Source organism: Patagioenas fasciata, chromosome 4 (assembly GCF_037038585.1).
Source record: "Patagioenas fasciata isolate bPatFas1 chromosome 4, bPatFas1.hap1, whole genome shotgun sequence".
NCBI lineage: Eukaryota > Metazoa > Chordata > Aves > Columbiformes > Columbidae > Patagioenas > Patagioenas fasciata.
This window is the reverse complement of record NC_092523.1, coordinates 21,233,357-21,253,340: the sequence shown is the minus strand read 5'-3', so window position 1 is coordinate 21,253,340 and position 19,984 is coordinate 21,233,357. Positions and strand designations below refer to the sequence as shown.

The following is a 19,984-nucleotide window of genomic DNA, read 5'->3' as shown; positions in this document are numbered from 1 at the left end:
CCTGGTCCTAAGACCGATCTTGAAGAAGTTCAACAGTAACCTCATCTAAACGGGAAAGCTCCTTTTTCCACACTACTTCTTTTTCCTCTCTTTTATCTAGTTTCCACATTAAAGATGTTTGGCCAGTCTCTGTTACTTTTATATTTTCTTGAGTAGTAACTTTTCCAATACTGAATGAAAAACTTGATATCTATTGTACTCTAATGCTTTAAAATAAATTAAGAAAACAAGCTTATATGTCAGATTGCATTAATCTGAGAATAATAGTTCTGTCATTGTCACGTCAATAGCAAATATTTGTTTTGCACTATTACTGGGTAACCAGTGTAAGTACTGTAATGTGATGAAAACTCCAGGAAACCCCTCTTATACATGAAATATAAATTTCAGATTTTGATTTTGATTCTTCAGACTGAATCTCCATTAAAACAAACAAGCAAACAAACCAAACTCAAAACAAACAGAAAACCAAAACCTCACATACATACAGAACAAAAACAAAACAAAACAAAACAAAACCAAAAAAAAAAAAAACCCAAACCACAACCAGCCAACCAACCAACCAACCAACAAAACCCAAACCCATCTTTCCTGTATTGGTCTTTAAACAATCTCGTTATATTTATTTTCTCTGTATACATGTTCTGAATGGTGTAGAAGCTAAATCAGACCACATATTTGTGATTAAAGCTTTCCAGTCTAGTTTTTGAAGCTTGCAAACTGGGACAAGGAGATGTGTAACAGAAGTTCCTTTTCTACAAATACGATAGAATGTCAGGAGATAAATATATATCAACATCCATGGTTCAGAATATTTTTACTCGTATGTAATTAGTGGTAGCTCTAGAACACCAAAAGCTGAAATAACTCACCTGTGCCTTCTCCATCTAGGCTTTTCTACTTTACTGTTTATCTGCCACTTTGTACAAACTGTAACAGAAACGAATGCATGTAACTTTAGCATATTAACATAATAAATTTCCTTTCTTTTTTTTGTGTAGAATCTTCTGCAAATTTTGTGTTCAATATGTGTAGGACTGTAAAAGAAATAAAGTTTTACTACATATGTGAGGAAACTAAGAAAGACAGGATGTTTTACAAACATTCGAACAGGGTGAAAGAACAAATGTGTGTGTCAGGATGAAGAATCAAGTAAGGTTTACTTTGAGAATGAAGTAGTGAATAATATCCCAAGACAAACAAACAATAAAAATCACTCTAATAACTTTTGTTCCTTGCTGACCTATTTTAGAAATTTTACCATCAAGTATGACAGTTCAGTCTTCTTGAAAAAAAAATGTTTTGATTTCACTTTACCCACACAGAAGCAGGATGAGGATTTCACTAGGCTTTGGTTTTAGGTGAGTCATGCACTGAAGAATCCAGAATCTAGAATTTCTATAAATTAGAAATTCTATTATATTAAGTATTAAGACCAGTAATTTTTTTTGTAAATCCTTCAGTGTGGAGATAACAAAATAAAAACCTCATGAAAGTCTTGAGGATGAATCACTACTGCAGGTAAAGTGACTTCTATTGAAGAGACTTCCTTGGGCATTTTCTTTACATGACATACTAGTCAGTATTTCTCAGTTCACATATGGTGTTAAATTAACGTTAGCCATTTGTGTCTGCCTGGTCTGACTTTTTGACTCCCTTCTTTTTCCATCAGATACAGCGTTTAAGCCCTGAAGTGCTTAGATATTTCCATAATATGTGCAGTGACAGCTATAGTAGTTTCTTAACATTTTAGTTTGAAAATCACTTTCCCCTTTGACCTGATAGGCTGTTCTGAACTTATTAAACTCTGTACAAAAAATAAGGTGTAAAATAGGAAGATTATAATATATTGCTCTTCGGTTAGGACTATCAACTTAATCCTGAGTTAACTAGAAAAAATTAGTTATTGAAGAATCTGCCTATTACTTGGATAAATGGACATTATTGATCCATTTATTTATAACTTCCAGCAATCTAGAATTTAAGCTATAAAACACTTTATGATATATTATGGAGATTTAAAAAAAAATAATAACATATTTTATTATATTCAAAATGTTCTTATTTTCTCATTAAAATTTTCACCCTTAGATCTGTAATTGTAATTAGTAATAAAAAAATATTATTTTTAATTTCAGAGAGTGAATGATAATTGTAAAAGCTGCATGTTACAGAAGTTAGTTGGATTTTGATTTTGTATAAATTATCACAACGCAAATAATTCTTTAAAAAACACAGCTATTGTTTAATTTTGGGATGTCAATGGTAGCACTGTGGTTCTGAAATAACTCGGCATATTTGTTAACTCTACTGAAAATATGTATTACAAAGACAGAAAAAATACTAATGTATTGTCACATAAGATCCCTTTTCACAAGATTTCCATAAGATTTATTACCAAATAAGAATGTATAGGGTCTCCACACATCTGAGATCAACTACTTGTCATGGCAACAGTGTGTTGAGAGAACGGCAGCTACAAAATGAATGGGTAAGATAGAAACTGATACAAAACATTAAGAGAATGTTCACTGGTTGTTTTTTTTGTTGCTGGTGGCATTAAGCTGTTGCACCAAAAAACTTATAGAGGGGGAGGTTGGCTGGTGATCACTTGCATGTTACTTGCTCAGTGTGAGAGATGTTCCCTCAGTAGGCATTATGTCTGACAGCACCGCAAGGATCACAGTGTTCTTACTAGTGGGATCCTCCCTTAGGATTTAGGAAGTCTTGTCTAACCAAAATGATGATAACGCATATGCCTGTCCAGGACTTCAATGGTTATTACAGAAGGTGCAACTGCAGTGTTAGGAATGTACCCAAATTTGATCTAGCTATAAGAGATGCTCTTATTCTTTACAACCTAAAAATATAGAGAATTTTACCCTACATATGTGCTCTTTTCTCTCTGACTGAGCACTTGATTCATGAGACAGAATGTATATTTAGCATGTTTGCATGTGACACCTAATTGAGGTGAGCCATTGATATATGGGAGGACAAAATTGCCATGTAGAAGGAACTCACCAAGATGTAAGAATGAGCCAAAAGGATCTTCACGAAGTTCAGCAGATGTGTGAAAGTCTCGTATCTGGGACAGAACATCTCTATACATTAAGGCAGGCTGCAGGTTGACTAGAAAGTAGCTTTTCAGAAAAGGACCTGAGTCCTGGTGGAGAAGAAACAGAACAAGTCAACAATGCATGTTGAAGGTAATTGCCTACTGGGCTGTGTTAATAAAAACATAAACAGCAGTTGAAGGGAAATGCTTATTTCCTTCTACTCAGCATTCAGGACCCCAAATCTGAAACACTATCCAGATTTAGGGGTCCCAGTAGGAGACACATAAAAAACTCTAGTCCAGTGGAGCACCACTAAGATTGTAAGGAGTCTGGATCACATGTAATATGGGAAGAAGCTGAAGGAGTTGCATTTATTTATCCTACAGGGATAACTGAGGGAGGGCAAACTAATTACAGTGGTGCAAAAAAAGAGACAGGGCAATCACATTAAAAAAGCTGAAACCAGACACTGAAGTACATGGCAAAAGGACAAGCAAGGGTAACAAGCTGCAGCAAAGGAAAGTGTGATTGAAGAACAAAAGCACTTTATAATAATGATGATGGAGTACTGGAGCAGGTTATCCAAAGAGGGTATGGAATCTCCATCTTCAGAGATTTTCAAAAGTCAACTGCATATGGCCCTGAGCAACCTGATCTAACTTTGAAATTAGCGCTGCGTTGAGCAGAAGATTGGACTAGATGATCTCCAGAGAGCTCTCCCAACATAAATATGATTCTGTAATTAACATCAAATGTGTAATGTCCACCAGCTTCCTTACAAGCTCCTCAGAAACTTTCAGTGAGATACAATCATGAAAGTATATGTGAAAAACGATCACTCATATACTTTGTTCTGGACATTGCTCTTGGCCAATTTGGCATTAAACAGCACAGTGGGATGCCAAAGAACTGAGCTAAGGAACAAGTCTTTTTAATTCCTTTGAGAAATAAATAAATACAAATCTAAAATAATGCATAAAAATAAAACTTTCAAGATCTTCTATTAATGAGACTAATATTTACATGCATTTAGATATGCCTTAGGAAGGTGACTGGTACTTCTGCCCTGTATAACTCAGAATAATCAAAATGGACATAGAAGCAAACTGCAATGAGTACTTAGTTATGATATCAGTCAAACAGAACATATGTGTAATTCTGTTTTCTACCTCCTTAATTTGATTTTACCAGATAGTACACAAGTAGATTTCTCCCTTAACAAGCAACAGGAAGATCTTGAACATGCTGAACTGTAAGGAAAAAATCATTAAGAACATTTGCAGTAATAGAAAGCAGAGGTATGCTGTAGAAAAGAATTAAGTTGATGAACCCTCACTGCTTAAGGGCAGGGGTTACATGATGGAAGAAGAGGGAGAAAAGAACCCTTCAGAAAATTGTATTGAAGTACAAGCAAAGTAAAGAAGTAAAGAAATGTGCATTTCAGGCACTGTATCTCATTTGTCTTGAGAAATGCAAAGCATTTCAGAATTGCAGATTCTAATTGAATAGACAGCACTAGGAAACAAACCATCTGTAATGAATGACTACAGGTTCAAAGGAACCAGGCAGATTGCCAGGTGCCACATACTGCAAATGAGTTTTCAAACAAATGAAATCAGACAAATTCCAGCTATTAATTTAATTTTTGGTGTGCCTGTAGGGCAGATAACATTAGCTCCATGTAGGAAATACTTTCTTTCTTTTAACTTCAGTATATTCACCTGGATCTATGACCTATAGAAAAGAAACACAATCAAATTCTGTATGCAATTCAATGCTGGTATCATAGGAAAATCTTCTATAGACTTTCACCTGTGTGGTCTTTTACTCTCTTATCAACACATATCTTAAAATGCCTGTGTCACATATAATTTTCAAAAGATCTAAATTAATTCTAATGGAGATTATTCTGACCTGGAAATGATGATGCTTCATTTGTCTTTAGCAATAGACTGGTTAACTGGGTTAGAAGTAGGAAAAGCCCCCAAACAGTAGGGATACCAGTACAAGAGCAGGAAATACCATCTTTCTGAAAGACTCCATTACTAGCAGCTTGAGATATTTTTCTGATATTTTCGTATGTTACATTTCTAAGTATCAGTGTATAGCTTCAGCATCAAAGCTGAGCATGCCAATATAACTCCAATTAAAGTGTACATGTTACTGAAATAATGAATGCATTTCATAATATATTTAAGCACCAAAACAGACAGAAATTTGAAGGGAAATCCACAGAGGTACGGAGCAATGTAAAATGTTAACAGACCTAAAGTATATTTAGTGCATGATGCTCAGGACAAGTTGTGCATTTGTGTGTACTTTAATAAATATTCAAAATAAATAGGATATTTAAAATATCTTGAAATTTAAGACATTTTTATAGTTCAAAATGTCAAGTATATTAAAATAAGATGCCATCTTTCCACAAAGTTTAACCCAGATATTAAGGTATATTAAAAGAATAGGAATGAGAAATAATAGAAAGAAACTGGAATTTCCTGCTAAAGTTCTGCCACTGACTTTTTTAATGTTATTACTTGCTTTTTTGTGACTGTATGGATATCATTCATTGTTAAATTGATAAACTGTCTATTTGTCTATCACCTGTGCAAAGACATTTAGCTAGATTCCAATCACTATTTATATGATACTGATAGAAAATTTAACAATTATACGAAAAAAAATCCTAAATTAAATTAGATTTGTGTGTGTGTGTGTTTTGGGTTTTTTTTTTTGTTTGGTTGGTAGGTTTTTTCCCTCAAACATTTGCTGACTGAGTAAAAGTTCTATCTAGGCTGTGTTTTACTTTGCCTATAGACATGTGGTTTTTTTATCTGTTAATGGAATATTTCTTATTACTTAAGAGATATTGCCGGGTTGAGAACCTTGCTCAATGTGAACAATTTGGAAAGACAGATAAACAGATTTGTTACTTCAGGGGTAGATTATCACACCTTTCACATCTTGGTATTTCTGGCATTTCTCATCTAAAAGGCAGCAGCTTAAATCTTTGCCATAACCATCCATTTAACCATAACTCTTCAGTTGGAATATATAAAAGTTTATTTACAATAATTTATTTTTAATATAAGGTTGATTTATAATTACCTGTTGCCACTCTACTGCAATTGCTTCTTTTTCATGTTTTAGTGATATCAAAATTAGGATGACACTAAATATTTTCTACCTATGGAAGTTGTGAAATTGCTTCTTAGAAGCTGTCATAGCTTTCTTGCCCTATCATGATTTAAAATGCCATCAAAGAGATCTAGGATTACCACAGCTTGTAATTGATGCAAGCATTGCAGAGTTTATTAGTAGCATTTGTTACAAGAACTTCTGTATCTTTCGGGAGAGACTGAGATAAAAATATATTTAGGGATATTATCATTTGGGGATTGTGACATCCCTCCTTTGGAGCTATCAACTGTGAGAGAAATAGTACATATTCAGGACTACCTTTGAGATGCTGCATAGAATGGTGACACAATGAGAATTCTTCAGTCTAGTTATTGTCTTATGTAGGTTTCAAAATGCAGGAAGAGACTTCGAATTCCTAAGATCAGTTGAAGTTATGGAGCAAGTCCATCATACTTTTTAACTGACAGTTTAACAAATACAGAAACAATATTTAAAAATTCATGAACTTCTAATAGTCTTCTTTAAATTTTAGGAAGACCATATATGCTCTATGATATATTAAATTTGCATTATTTAGTACTTGCATTCTCTCTATGTCTTTCCAAGGAATGCAATAAAATGCCAATTAAAAACCATATTTGTCACTGAGGAAACTCAGGATTTGTCTAGTTTCAATGACTAAATAACTTCTATATATCCTGAGGTAAGCTGTGCCTCTAGACATACTAATCATCAATATAGATATGAATTTTCAGTGATGTGTCCCGTCAGTAGGAATGTGCAGAAGACACCTCAAAAAAGAAGCATTAACTTCTCTATTATTGAAGTAATATTTATTGAAATAATGCTTTGAGGATAGATATTTCTATAAGCCAACTAGAGGAACATTTGAGATTGAATGACCCTTTTATCTGACTGTAAGACACAAGTACTGTTGTTCACTAGTATTTATATTAGGAAAAGAAAATATTATGCACTAACTAAACAGAAATATAATACAACTGCAGTGAGAGCAAGCTAAACCCTATAAAAAGAATAGCTCTCAAAGGGGATATTAAGGCCAGGGTAGAGATTGGTTTATATTTCTTCAGAATCTGTTTTGCTCTCTATTGCTCCATTTGGAAATTTATGTTTTCTCTGGGGAAGTCATAACACTTGCAGTTAAGTACATATGTTTTCTATAAAATAATCTTCAAACTAGATCGCAATCAATCAGTCAATTTGTATTGAAGTATGTTACTTCAGGAAAAAAAAAAAGGAAAATCTTTACTGTACAAAATTGTCAGTATTTTGCAATATTAATGAGTTGAAAATTCTGTTCATGTAGTTTTAAAGTTCTTTCATATGAAACAAACAAAACGGTAATAACAGTTATTGTTCTATAACAAGTTGGAACCTAACTGTGTGTATTTTATTATAAAATTCATTTGGCATTGTGTTTTTAATTAGAGATAGAAAGATTCATGTGTTTGTTCATTTACTTCTTTGTGCTGGGAGAATGGGAGGGAAGATGGTCAGCAAGAAATAAAAGAATTGAAGAAAAGCAAAAAAAAACCCAAACCAAACCAATCCAAACCTGTAAACATTTCCGTGTAAGGTTCTACACTCACTTACAGGCCCTACCAACTAACAGCTTTTGTTTAGGTACTAATTCCAATTAAAACTGATGAAAATGAAGCATTAAGGTCTTATATTTTCATTTGAAAATAAATTATTTTTTGTTAGTTTTAGTTTCATTTTTGTCACATTAGCATTTTCTAACAAATCAAAAATCATTGGTATTTCTCCAGTCAGGCTTAGTAGTCACCCAGAAAAATACCATAACCAGAAATAGCTGAAGAAGGAACCATGATATGGACTGTATGAATTACTGATAGTAGATCCCACATGAAGGAATAAATCTGTGGATTACTTAGACCACATTGCAAGAATTCTGTATTTTTTCTGATATGTCCAGCATAATGTTTGCATAGTGAATTTATACTGTGTGCTAGTCTTCATCCATTCTCTTTCATCTCAGAATATGTTGAATTCCATCATTTTGGCTATATAGTCTAATGCTGAAATTTAATAATATATAAGAAAGTTCTATCTTGTTAAAGACTTGCTGAGAAACAGAGAGAATAATTGTATTAAATATATTATTAATTTTTTTCTTTTTCTACTGAAGAAATCACAAAGAATTTACTAATATGAAAAGAGTTCACACATTTGTAACATGAAATTCAACAAAATTGCTCTTTAACGGTAAGGAATTGAAAATCCCTTTTGAAATAACAAAGACGGTAATTTTTCAGCTGCTTAATTATCAATACAAGGGAAAGCCTGCTTTCAGGCTCTCATTGTCCACTGAATGTCCTTCATGGAAAACTCAGCAGAGAAGGCACAGAAATACAGTCTTAGGTTTAGAATGCTATGTAAATCAACAAAGGCTCAGCTCTTCACCATGAGAGCTAAGAACACAATTTTTCTGAATTTCTGAAATGGAGAATTAAAATCTTAACTACAACTGTGGCTTGGTTCCTGAAGAACAAATCTGATTTGAAGTTGACACATAAATTCCCCTAAATTCGTACTGCCAATAAATGGCACCATAAATGAAACGGGAGAAGTCAGCAGGTGATGGATGGAAACAGAATAAATTGATTTTTTTTCTAAACTTTATATATTAATTAATGGTTTTTTTGCCTTTTGCCAGTGCCATCATCACACTTCTTTTATGATGTCCTTGTTGACTTAAAATCGGCATGAATATCAAACAACTAGAGGACATAGCTATTCCTTGAAAAATAATTCCTTTTTTTTTTTCTGATGCAACACTTTGTACAGAAAGTACTGCTGAAATTCTGTGATCTATATATAATTTCAGAAATATATCTTGTAATTTTCAGAATTTTAAACATTGGCTTATGACATGGCATGCAGGAGATTTTTTTTTTCTTTTGATATTTCTAAGGACTGTGGAAAAAAGAGTGAAAGAGAAAAAGATCCTTCTAGAATATCCAAGTGTATCAGAAATATTTTCTGGGCATTTATGACCTATAAAAAGCAAAAGCTTGCAAGTAGTTATTTAATTGTGTTTTGATCTCACAAAAAAAAAAAAAAAAAGAAGAGAAAGAGAAAGTTATACTATGTTATAATTGTCCTGATGATTAATTATGAAATATTTAAATTAAATATTGGCTTTATTTCAAAAAATATACTCAAGATTCGACATAAGATATGGTTTTGATATTGAAGCCACTAGGTTTTGGCAGTCTGATTGCATATTAGTTGGGATTCTAACAGTTAAGACTGAAATTATTTCTAACAAACATTTAAATTGTTCTACTAACAAATTAGTTTTTAAGATTTAAGACAGCAGCTAAGATAATTCACATTACTTTTCCTCTAACAGTTAATAAGATTTTATTTCCTTTCAAAAAATATACAGAAGTGAACACTCTTGTCAGCATTTTCAAACTTCATTTCTGGAAGGCAGTATTTTATTTTCTACTATTCACTTGAGTTTATATATACTTTCCATACAAAGGTTAATGTACATAACTTACATAAGAATATATTAACTAATTTACTTATTTATGCAAATTTTAATAATTTTTGGAGGCTTTTTAATTGTGAAGTTATGGATTTCATTGAGCAGAAGGCCAGAAGTTTGGCCTTTTGATACCAGACAGTGCTGCCAGTTGTCGCTATTGAAGTATCATCTCTATATTGTTACCGTAACTCCTTATTTGCATTATGGTAGTGTCTAATACTCCAGAAACTGTGTTCCTTTGTGGAAAAATTACTGAAAGGGCAAATTATTGAAACTAATTATCAAGAACACACTTATTGGTAATAAAGCTTTCTCCACATCTTCAGCATGTAAGGCAGCTAAACATTGGGGAAGAAATCTGCTCTGTATGATTTCACTCCCACACACCTGGCCTGCATTCTTAATTGGTAGTGCCTGAGGAAGCTCAGTGTACTATGAACGAAAAGACACAGAGAGCAGCGTGATATGAAGGTATCATGGCCAGGCACTGCTGTAACAAGGCACAGGTATAATAACCAGATGGTATAGCTGCTGTCAGTTTTGAAGATAAGGTATAGCTGCTGTCAATCTAAAAGGATAAATATTAATTTCTCTCCAAAATGCTAGCTACTGAGCCAGAAACTTGTCCAATGGATTAATTTTGCTGATTACAGTCTCATTATAATACCAAAACACACCTCCATCTCAAAGGATACCCACCTCTGGCCTGCCTTCAAGCACGTGTAGTGAGATTTTTACCTTAAAAATCGAAGCAAGGATTTCTAAACCAATCAGTCACAAATGTATTTATGACTAGAGCCATTCAAGTTCCACCTAAACATAGAAAATCGTATAAAACACCCGAACAATTGAGGAAGGGTGGGGGGAAGACACCATCACTCAGAAATCAAGTGAACAGCATACTGGGACTTCTGGAAACAGTCAACAGGCTGAGCCAACCTTCCTTGTCCTCAAGATGATGCTCTTGGGTAAGATTTGTGCACTTAGTTATACCAAGTTTTCCCTGGGACACTTCAAGCTTGTAGTTGTAATCATATTAACAGTGCTATATAGTCATCTTAGAATTTATATATATGTGGTACCAATACTTCTTGCAACTATCATCTTATTTTAACTAAAGTGTGTTTTTACAGACAGTGTATTTATCAACAGCATTCAAAAGAACTTGGACCTGTTGCTTTAATAAACGTCGTTATTTGTGGATCTAGTTGTGAGAGTTTCTCAATGTATACGCCAGACCGATAGTATAATTTGCCCAGGCTTATAGCATATATTTTGCTATTTGTGCATCCGTGTAACATGTATATTATGCTAGCTGTGCATCTGTGCAGCATGAAGATTCAGTGATCACGACTGGCCTGCTTTATTCGTGAATCTAATTGTGTGAATTCAACATTAATGCTCCTGGACCTATAGCATACATTATACTATTTGTGCATCTGTGTGCCAGACTGGCCATTGAGCACCATTAGACTTATAGTGCTGACTTGAGGTTATTTGCATCACTCAGGAGTTCAACCTAGCCATCTTGCATGGGGCTTATCTTCTGCTAAATTAATTATCTTCATGCAACATACCTGTTTTACAATACTCAAAAGCTACCATTTATACTATCTTGTTACTAACCATTTTCCACACTTCAGATTTACTGAAACCTTGTGAAGTGTTCAAAATGTTTTATGATTGTACATTTTGCCCTTTAGGATAGTAATAAATCAAATTTAATGAATTTATCAAAAAACAGACTAAGAAGTGATGGAGTCTCTATTTAGCAAAAAAGATATGATATTAATAGCTAATCCAGAAACTACGGGTAAACAGTGGTTTTTACTTTTATATTTAATGATAAAATAGGAAATATTTATATCAAATTTGAGAATTTTTTTAGAGGCAAGACCAACCTTAAGCATACAACGTAGTCTTGATTCAAGAATCGATGAGTACAGAATGCTTTCTTATCCTTCATTCCCGAAGAGCCAGAGCTATTTCTTTAGAAATAAATAGTGTATGTTTTATTTTCTTTGTGTCTTGGACAGAATATTGTTTATAGCTAAGAACCTACTACTGATTTATTGGTAATGCCACCGATGTAACCACCTCTTCCTGTTTTGTACTTTCATGAGTGGAGACTAGCCTTTGTTTAAGCCACAGTATGATGTGATAAGCAGAATGTGATGATCAGAAGACAGGCTTTCCCATATAGACAAAACACACCCCTAGCTATTATTACTTAACCATATTAATGGGGGGGGGGACATGTTAGCGGGGAGGAGGGAATGTATTTGGATTCTTCTGGTTTAGATTTCATAGCGCTTTAGAAAATAATTTATTTTACAGTGAACAAAATAATTTGTATCATGTCAAGATCAAAGTCGTTTACAGGGAATTAGGCTCCATTTGAATCAAAACATAATGTCTGTTGACATGAATAAAGATTATATTTGTAATCCTGCACTCAATTCATTTGAGTAAATCCACCGTGGACAAAAGACTTTACTCAGCTTTCAACTAATAACAACACAGCTATTGTGAAAGTGATTATAGGCATCTCTGGCCCACTTCTAGAAAGCAGTTAATGTCTGAATATAAAAAGAGATGCCATAAAACCCTTTACATTCAACGCTACCTTTGTCTTTCAAAACTGGTTTGATTTCATCCTAACTGTAATGCAAAAACAAAAACAAACAAAACCAAACAAACAAAACCACCCACAAACACCCACAAACCAAAACATAAATCCCAAATAAACAAACAAACACCCAAAACCCAACCCAGGTAACATTGGCAAAAACAGTAGGCAATTTGATAAACAATTTATCAGGCAATAGTAGCAAGATACAGTCTTGTCTGGGTCAATATTAAGCACTAGGGCTTATATCTGTAATGAAATGACAGTTTTCTTTTAATTCTCAACACTATAGTGAAGTTAGTTAAACGGGCAAGGTCAACCACAAAATCAGATTTTCGTGTGTTTTTGTGGTTTACCACTAAGGGTAATAATCAACTACTTGAAACTTTAGATGTCTGAAAGTTTAGTCTAAGCTATGTAGACTCTTTCAACATTAATGGAGAGAGATTGGTATTTCTGGGAGACAGACGTATATCCATCTCAGATACATATGTTGAATGTACGACTCCTACACTGATACTGATAATAGGATTCATCTTACTTAAACGTGGCCATCAAGAAGTTAGGTAACTAGTGCAAGTTAATCTTTGAGGTTCTCTCAACAGACAGTGGAGACACATACTTAGCACTTAGTTCTCTGTGGAGATTGAAGGTTAATGTAGGTTGAATGATACACCTTCAGAAGTGCCACTCTGTCTTACTGTCTAGAGAGAGATCCCAGATGTGTAGTTCAGCCTAGACACTCAACACACAAAGTTATGTGAGAGAAAGTTCTCACTGGCCATTCCTTTAAAGGAAACTGTCAGAATTTGACAGCAGCTGATGGTTCTGCATATACATATGTATAAGCAATATAGACCTCTCCATGTTTTGATACCTATATGTATGTGAGAAATATATTGAATTCAGTTAATCTATAAAATGCTAAGAAGTGTTTTGATTTTTATGATTTTAACCTCTTTCTCAGCTGCCTCTCTACCCAGCCTACATCAACAACAAGTCAATTAATTAAATCAATGACAAATCTCATTGTCCATCTTCTTCCCAGCAGGAGAAGTCTTCTATCCATTGACTTGCTGACAGCTTTTAGAGAAAATGTAGACCTTTTTTCTAGGAAAAAAAATTTCCATTCCCTTCTAAAGTCCTGTCAAAGTTTCTCTTTCTGCAGTTGAGCTTCAGACACTTCCTAAAGCAATCTATAAAAAGAGAAAAAAGAAATTTTCCTAAGGAAGTCTGATTTTGGATTTGTTCTTCATTATTTTTGACACTGAAGAATTGATGAGTGACTGAATAGGAGTTAGGATCAGATCTGGGCAAAAGACCATCCACATGAGATGTTTCTTCCAGGAAGTTCTGAATTCAATTGCAGCAAGACGAATGAATGGCTATACCAGATATAGAAGTAAGAAATTAAAAGATGGCCACTTTTTAGCATTCAGTTTTACTACAAAAACAGATTCGGACATTAATCAGAACTATGTTCAGCAATATATACATAATGTAAAAACACACATATCTTTTACTGAAAAATTACTAATTTTCTGTCCTGGGGAACTCATGTTAGTTTTGGTACAAAGAATAGAAACTGAGAGACTGAGATGATTGATAGAGAATTCAAACTTGAGTAAAATTGCAGTTTTCATTAACAAAGGACACACCTACTTTGCAATTTATTTAATTGCAATCAGTTAGCGGTCAGCATTAAAGTAGTTCTCTAGAAAGAATTTATGAAAGGACCAAACTAATGGATTTACTGATGTAAATGAAAGAAAAATCTCAACAACATGGGACAAGTTCTGTCCCTCTCATAGGTACTATCTCATGGTTTCATTATTGGACTTAAGTGTTGAACCCCTCTTTAAGGGAAATTCTTCTAGCTGATTTTTAATTAGCTAAAATGGTACAGAAAACTCTCTCCTTTCTGCCCTTGCTTGAAATTTTTTGTCTACATATTTTCAAAAGTTACTGGGTGCTACTGCTGAGAACTATCAGAATATAAGAAAAGAGCAATGAAAGGACTTGCAAAGTTACCGCTGGCAGCGCTCAACATGCTGATATTATACAGTCCCCAGTGATTCTTTCTCCTATCAAAAATTGCATGGAGAGTCATTTTGTGAAAAAATTACATGAAATGCATTTTTTTCATTGAGATTTTCACTGTGGTAGCTGATTGGAGAGGCAGCAGCAGTAGATAGGAGTTTATAGCAGGAGCAAAAGAGCAACAGCTGCTTTAAAAGCTGCTGCTTTGATCCATGAAAAATGAAGAGTATGACTGCAGGACCATTACACCCTAGTGATGTTCAGGTGCTCTCTATCACCATTATGATTACCCTGAGAATATATCTTTTTTTTTTTTTTTGTATTCTTACATGTCCAGAAGAAGAGTAATATGATTGTATCCCTACAATGACTGCCTACATTAACTCAAATTGTGGGTCTCAAAGCAGATGAACAATTCTGAAGTAGCTGAACTAAACTTCAAAATTTTAAAATTTCTCCTCAGATGAAGATTAGTCAGATTTTTACAGACAGATATAACAACACAGAAAAGTTTAAAGCCCTATCTAACAATACAACGGACAATGTTAGACCTCAGGAGTTTTCTTGTCAATCCAAGAGTCAACAATAGCCTTCAGGAATGTCTCTGTGAAGCCCTACTATCTCTTTAGAATTATTACATTGCCTGAAGGTCTCCTGACATAATTCAAAAAACTAAAATTAAAAACAAGTTGTGCCATGTGTCCAAGTATAATCAGCAATATTAACATTTTTTTGTAGACTTAGAAAATGTTGTTTATGAAGATTTGACCATGGATGGGAAATACCGTTTCTGTAGATTGGATAAGCGACAGCATAACAAAGAACAGAAACACAGGGCAATGTAGTCAACAGAACAGTCAGTGTCTTGAGCTAAAAATCAGGAAATCCAAGTTTTGACTAATCATAACTCACACCTCCTGACATATAATTGTATTGTTCACATTGAATATTTTAATAAAACATTTAAAAAAAGAATATTTCAATATTTCCCATCCTTTCCGATAGTTTTTATCTGGACTCACATAAAGCAGAAACACACAAACATAGAACAACAGTTTTTACTAAGAATAAACAGAATAATAGATAAGGAGTCACACAAAACCATGATGTTAATCTGTCACAGGATCTGTTGACGTAAATCATTAACACTTTGCTTTGTCAGCTTGGTTTATTTATTTATTTATTTAATATTTTAGATTTCAAAAATCTACATACAACTTTCAAATCACTCCAAAATAAAGATCAGCTTTCCTCTCTTTTATCCTTAGTGATTTTCAGCCACCTTCCTTTCTCCAAATATTCTGTACCATCTAGCTTTTGAGAACAATATCTTTTTGCTAAATGTTTTACTATGATGGTAGTCCAAGAGACCAAATGTTTCTGAAGATAACAATGGATGATGAACTTTTTTTCATTTCTCCAGTCCAAGGTAAATGTTACTTCTCCTTTGTTTCCTCACTTGTGTTTTCCATCATCTACTTAATAAACAATTTGGGAAAGAGTGTTGTAACTACCTGTTCTAAGCCTTCCATTTCTCTGTGTTTTAGTGGCTGATGATCCTAGACTCCAAGAATCAACTCTGATAAGACACAGCTGCTCAACCTTGATTCACACTGCTAAGAAAGAACAGTGAGAAAGCCTGTGGAGAGACAAGAAAGGCAAAATTACAGAGCTGGTGTTGTTAAGATGGAATTCTTTGGTGCAGAAGAATTTAGTAGGAAAAATACCAGCACAGAAGGGTATAAAATCCTAAAGCAAAATAAGAAGGACAAGTAGTCATGTAGTGAGGAATTCTTGGGTCAAGTCATCTGTGTCAGCTCAGCAACACAGAGGATTCATTCCATGGGGCTGCAAAGGCTGATCCTTCTCCACCCAGCTGGTGCCAATCAGGGCAGCAGTGACTGCTTGGCTGCCTTATCAGGATGAAAAGTGCATTAATACTAAACCTAATAGCTCCCTAAAGACTTAAATACATTTTTGGAATAGGAATGCACATTTGTGTTTTTCCACTCTTCACATTAACTTTTTTTTTTCCTCCAAGTTTTCGAAAGTGATAAATGTGGAGTGCAACAGCTGGCAATGAGTATAACATTATGTGTAACTATCCGACTATGAATATTGTTTAGCTGAAATTAAACTTCAGGATCTCAAAAAATATAGGAACCTTATTAAAAATTAAGGAAACAGAAAAATGACCCAGTAACATGTTTAGAAAACTGCTTAGAAATCTGCTAATTCTTCCAAGTCTTTGCTATTATATTATTTTTGTGTTCATTTGATTTGCTGATCCACCATAGTCTTTCATTTAACTAGATAGCCTTCCTCCTCTAATCACTAGGTTTTTCTCTCACATGTCTCTCTTTATTAATTATTAGGCATATAGGCAGTTTTACAGGGTGTCAGAACGGTCTGACAGACATAGACATCCCTTTACAGGATCAGGTCAGATCTATTCCTGAAACCATATATAGAAACTATTACAGAGTCAGCCTTCAAAACATGAAATTCTTCAGCTGTTCCTATGGTAACAAGCTGGATCATTGAATTGAGAGGTACAGCACATTCTGGGAAAATTTAAAAAAAAAAAAAAGTTTTAAAAACAGGGACTCCATACTAATTTAAATACTGAAATAGGCTACTGTCACTAACAGTAGACAAGTACCCCCTTCCCCCCTCCCCCTGCTTTGTTGTTTTCTGCTTTTTTCTGCTTCTCCTTTTGGATTTCTTTTTTTTCCCTTCAGACTTGTTATGGCTTTGTGTGATTTGATCAAGCTGCCATGTGTGAGACTTTAAGGTATGCATGTGATACAGCAGTGTTACCTCATATGTCCACAGTTATATCCTCACAAATGGCAAAGGTATGCTTACTGTAGTGCAAGAAATTAAAACCATAGCTATTCTGTCATTAAAAAAAATAAAAGAGTGGGACAATTCATTACCACATAATTCACTATTACTGTTGTTGTTGTTAACAACTACAGAAGACCCATTATGTATCTGGCCTAGGATATACAGGTTCTATACAAAGCCAGAACACAAGAATGATAGATATTAGGTTAAACTCTGCAGAATATGTAGATGTGTGTTTAAGAATGGGCCTCATTCAGATATGATCAGTATTTCAGAAACTAATGCATCATGTTTATGTTACTCGGGAATGTTAATGAACTGATAGGCTGAAGTCTCTGCACTTGGAGGGTGAAAGGACTTAAGGTTGCACTGTCAAATTACAGATTTGGGATATGGTAACAGACACCAGGCCAACAGCTTTAAAGATAAACAGTTTATCACCAAATAACAGTACAGTAACAAATACAAAGTAGCATTATAATTATCTGGGTTGTTTCAGTAGTAGAATTATCCTGGTTGAAATGAGAACAGATCCTATAATTCACTAACACTGGTCTCAGATTAATATCTGAACATGCGAAGACTTACATGGCCAAGGTTATCAGGGAAGCTATCAGGAAACAGGTCTTCTTTGGAAGAGTGACTCAGACCAGACCACAGGCTCAGGGAATTCCACCTTCCCTGATCAGGTTGTCCTCTTTTACTGTTGAACAATGAAGGTACTATCTGGACTTACTAACCTATGCCAACTCTGTTCCCCTTTTGCTCCAGTGCTGTCCTTGCTGCATGGAAATATTATATAAGGCAACACTAACCCCACATTCTTTTGTGTGCATGGCGCCTAGAAATATCACGGAAAGTAATACTAGCCCCCCCCCCCAGCTATGATCTTATTGGGATCATGGACATGTGGTAAGATAGCTCACATGACTGGATTGCTGTGTTGGAGAGATACAGGCTTTTCAGGAAGGACAGCTAGGAAGGCAAGGACATTGAGTTCCTGTTTATGTAAGAGCCACTGGAACACATTGAGCTCAGTAGCCAGATGAGAACTTTGAGATCAAAATTGTTCAAACAACCAGAAGAAGTTTCATGTCCACAGACCATGGTCCTCAAGGGAGACTTTAACCACCCTGATATCTCCTGGAAAGACAACAGAGCAGGGAACGAACAAATCAGGAAATTCGTGGAGGTCATCAGTGACAACTTCCTGACACAGCTGATCCAGGATCCAATAAGAAAAGGTGTTTTGCTACATCTTATACTCACAAACAAGAAAGAAATGGTAAAAGATACTATTGTCAGGGACAGTCTTGGATGCAGTTACCATGAAATGGTGGAGGTGAGAATCCCAAAGGAAGAGAACAAAACAAAAAGCAGGACCACAACTCTAGATTTCAGGATCCCACTTCAGAGATCTACTAGGAAGGTTATCATGGGATATGTCATTGGAGAGTTCAGGAGACATGGTTGATATTCAAGGGTTACTTCCTCTAGACTCAATAAATGTCCATACTAATGTTCAGGAAACTAAAGAAAGATGTCAGGAGGGTGTCATCTATAAGCAAGAAGTTCATAACTAAACTAAAACGTAAAAAGGAAGTGTACAAGAAAGGGAAACAGAGGTAAGTGGGACTAGTCAGCACAGATTTACAAAGGTGAAATCACTCAACTTCAGTAAAGCTTTTGGCAGTCTCCCTTAATATCATAGACAATCTCATGAAGCATGGTTTAGATAATCCACAAGTAAGGTGAATTGAAAACTGGTTGAATGATGTTACCCAGGTTAGAGGTCAGTTGTGTACCTCAGGGATTGAAACACAGGACAATTCTGTTCAACCTCTTCATTAATTACCTGGCCAATGGGACAGAGGACACCTTCAGCAAGTTTGCAGATAATACAGAACTGACAGGAGAGGGTGATATACTAAATGATCGTACTGTCATTCAGAGCGCCCTTGGCAGACTGGAGAACTGGTGCACAACAAGCTGATCATAACCCAGCAATGTCCCCCTGTGGCAAAGAAGGCCAACAGTATCCACCATCTTGGGCTGCATTAAGCAGAGCACTGGCAGATGATTCTTCCCCTCCCACCTCCCACTGGTGAGCCTCACCTGGAGCGCTGTAACCAGTTCTGGGTTCCCCAGTACAACAGACATGCTGGAATGAGTCCAGAAAAAGGCCATGAAGATGATGAAGATTCTGGAGTATGTGTCGCATGAGAAGAGGAAGGTTTGAAGAGATCAAGCCTTCTCAGTAGTACCCGCTGACAGAACAAGAGGCAATGGACACAAGCCAAACACATGAAATTCCTACTGAACAAAAGACAGTGGTCAAGCATTGTAGCAAGTTGCATAAAGATGTGAGAAAGAGATACTTAACCCCCAACTTTATGCAGTCCTTCACAATCTGCTCTAGCTGACCCTGCTTGAGCAGGGTTCTTGGACAAGATGATACCCAGAGCTGCCTTCTTGCCTCAGCCATTCTGTGTTTGTGGTATAATGACCTAAATTACTGTGATATAGTAACTCAACAGAGGCCTTCAGAATTGATCTTCTGCATTTAGAACATCTGCATTTTTCATAAGTCCCTCTTTCTGTTTCAATTCTGATTCTGAATTTCTATTTTGTGCTGGATTTGTCAGCTGTTGGTCTGCCTGTATAACACTCCACAGATCTATCATATGAATTGTCCTGGGTAACTCTTTCAACACTTCTAAATCTGAA

At 35.0% G+C, this 19,984-nt stretch overlaps 1 protein-coding gene across 3 annotated transcripts in view; it reads right to left on the bottom strand.

Annotated features, from left to right (window-relative positions):
* The window catches only part of LOC139827905 (uncharacterized), a 47,966-nt gene that overhangs the window by 3,329 nt on the left and 24,653 nt on the right, over nt 1-19,984 (bottom strand). Inside the window, exons 4-6 of one of the 3 annotated variants that reach the window (XM_071808348.1) lie at nt 19,373-19,524; nt 3,025-3,166; nt 873-930 (exon numbers count right to left, since the gene is read on the bottom strand). In XM_071808348.1, the coding sequence (XP_071664449.1) occupies nt 873-930; nt 3,025-3,166; nt 19,373-19,444 (272 nt within the window). In that variant the 5' untranslated portion in view covers nt 19,445-19,524. Of the gene's footprint in view, nt 1-872; nt 931-3,024; nt 3,167-15,921; nt 16,029-19,372; nt 19,541-19,984 lie in introns of those variants that run through there. The other 2 variants (XM_071808349.1, XM_071808350.1) reach the window with 2 other exon arrangements.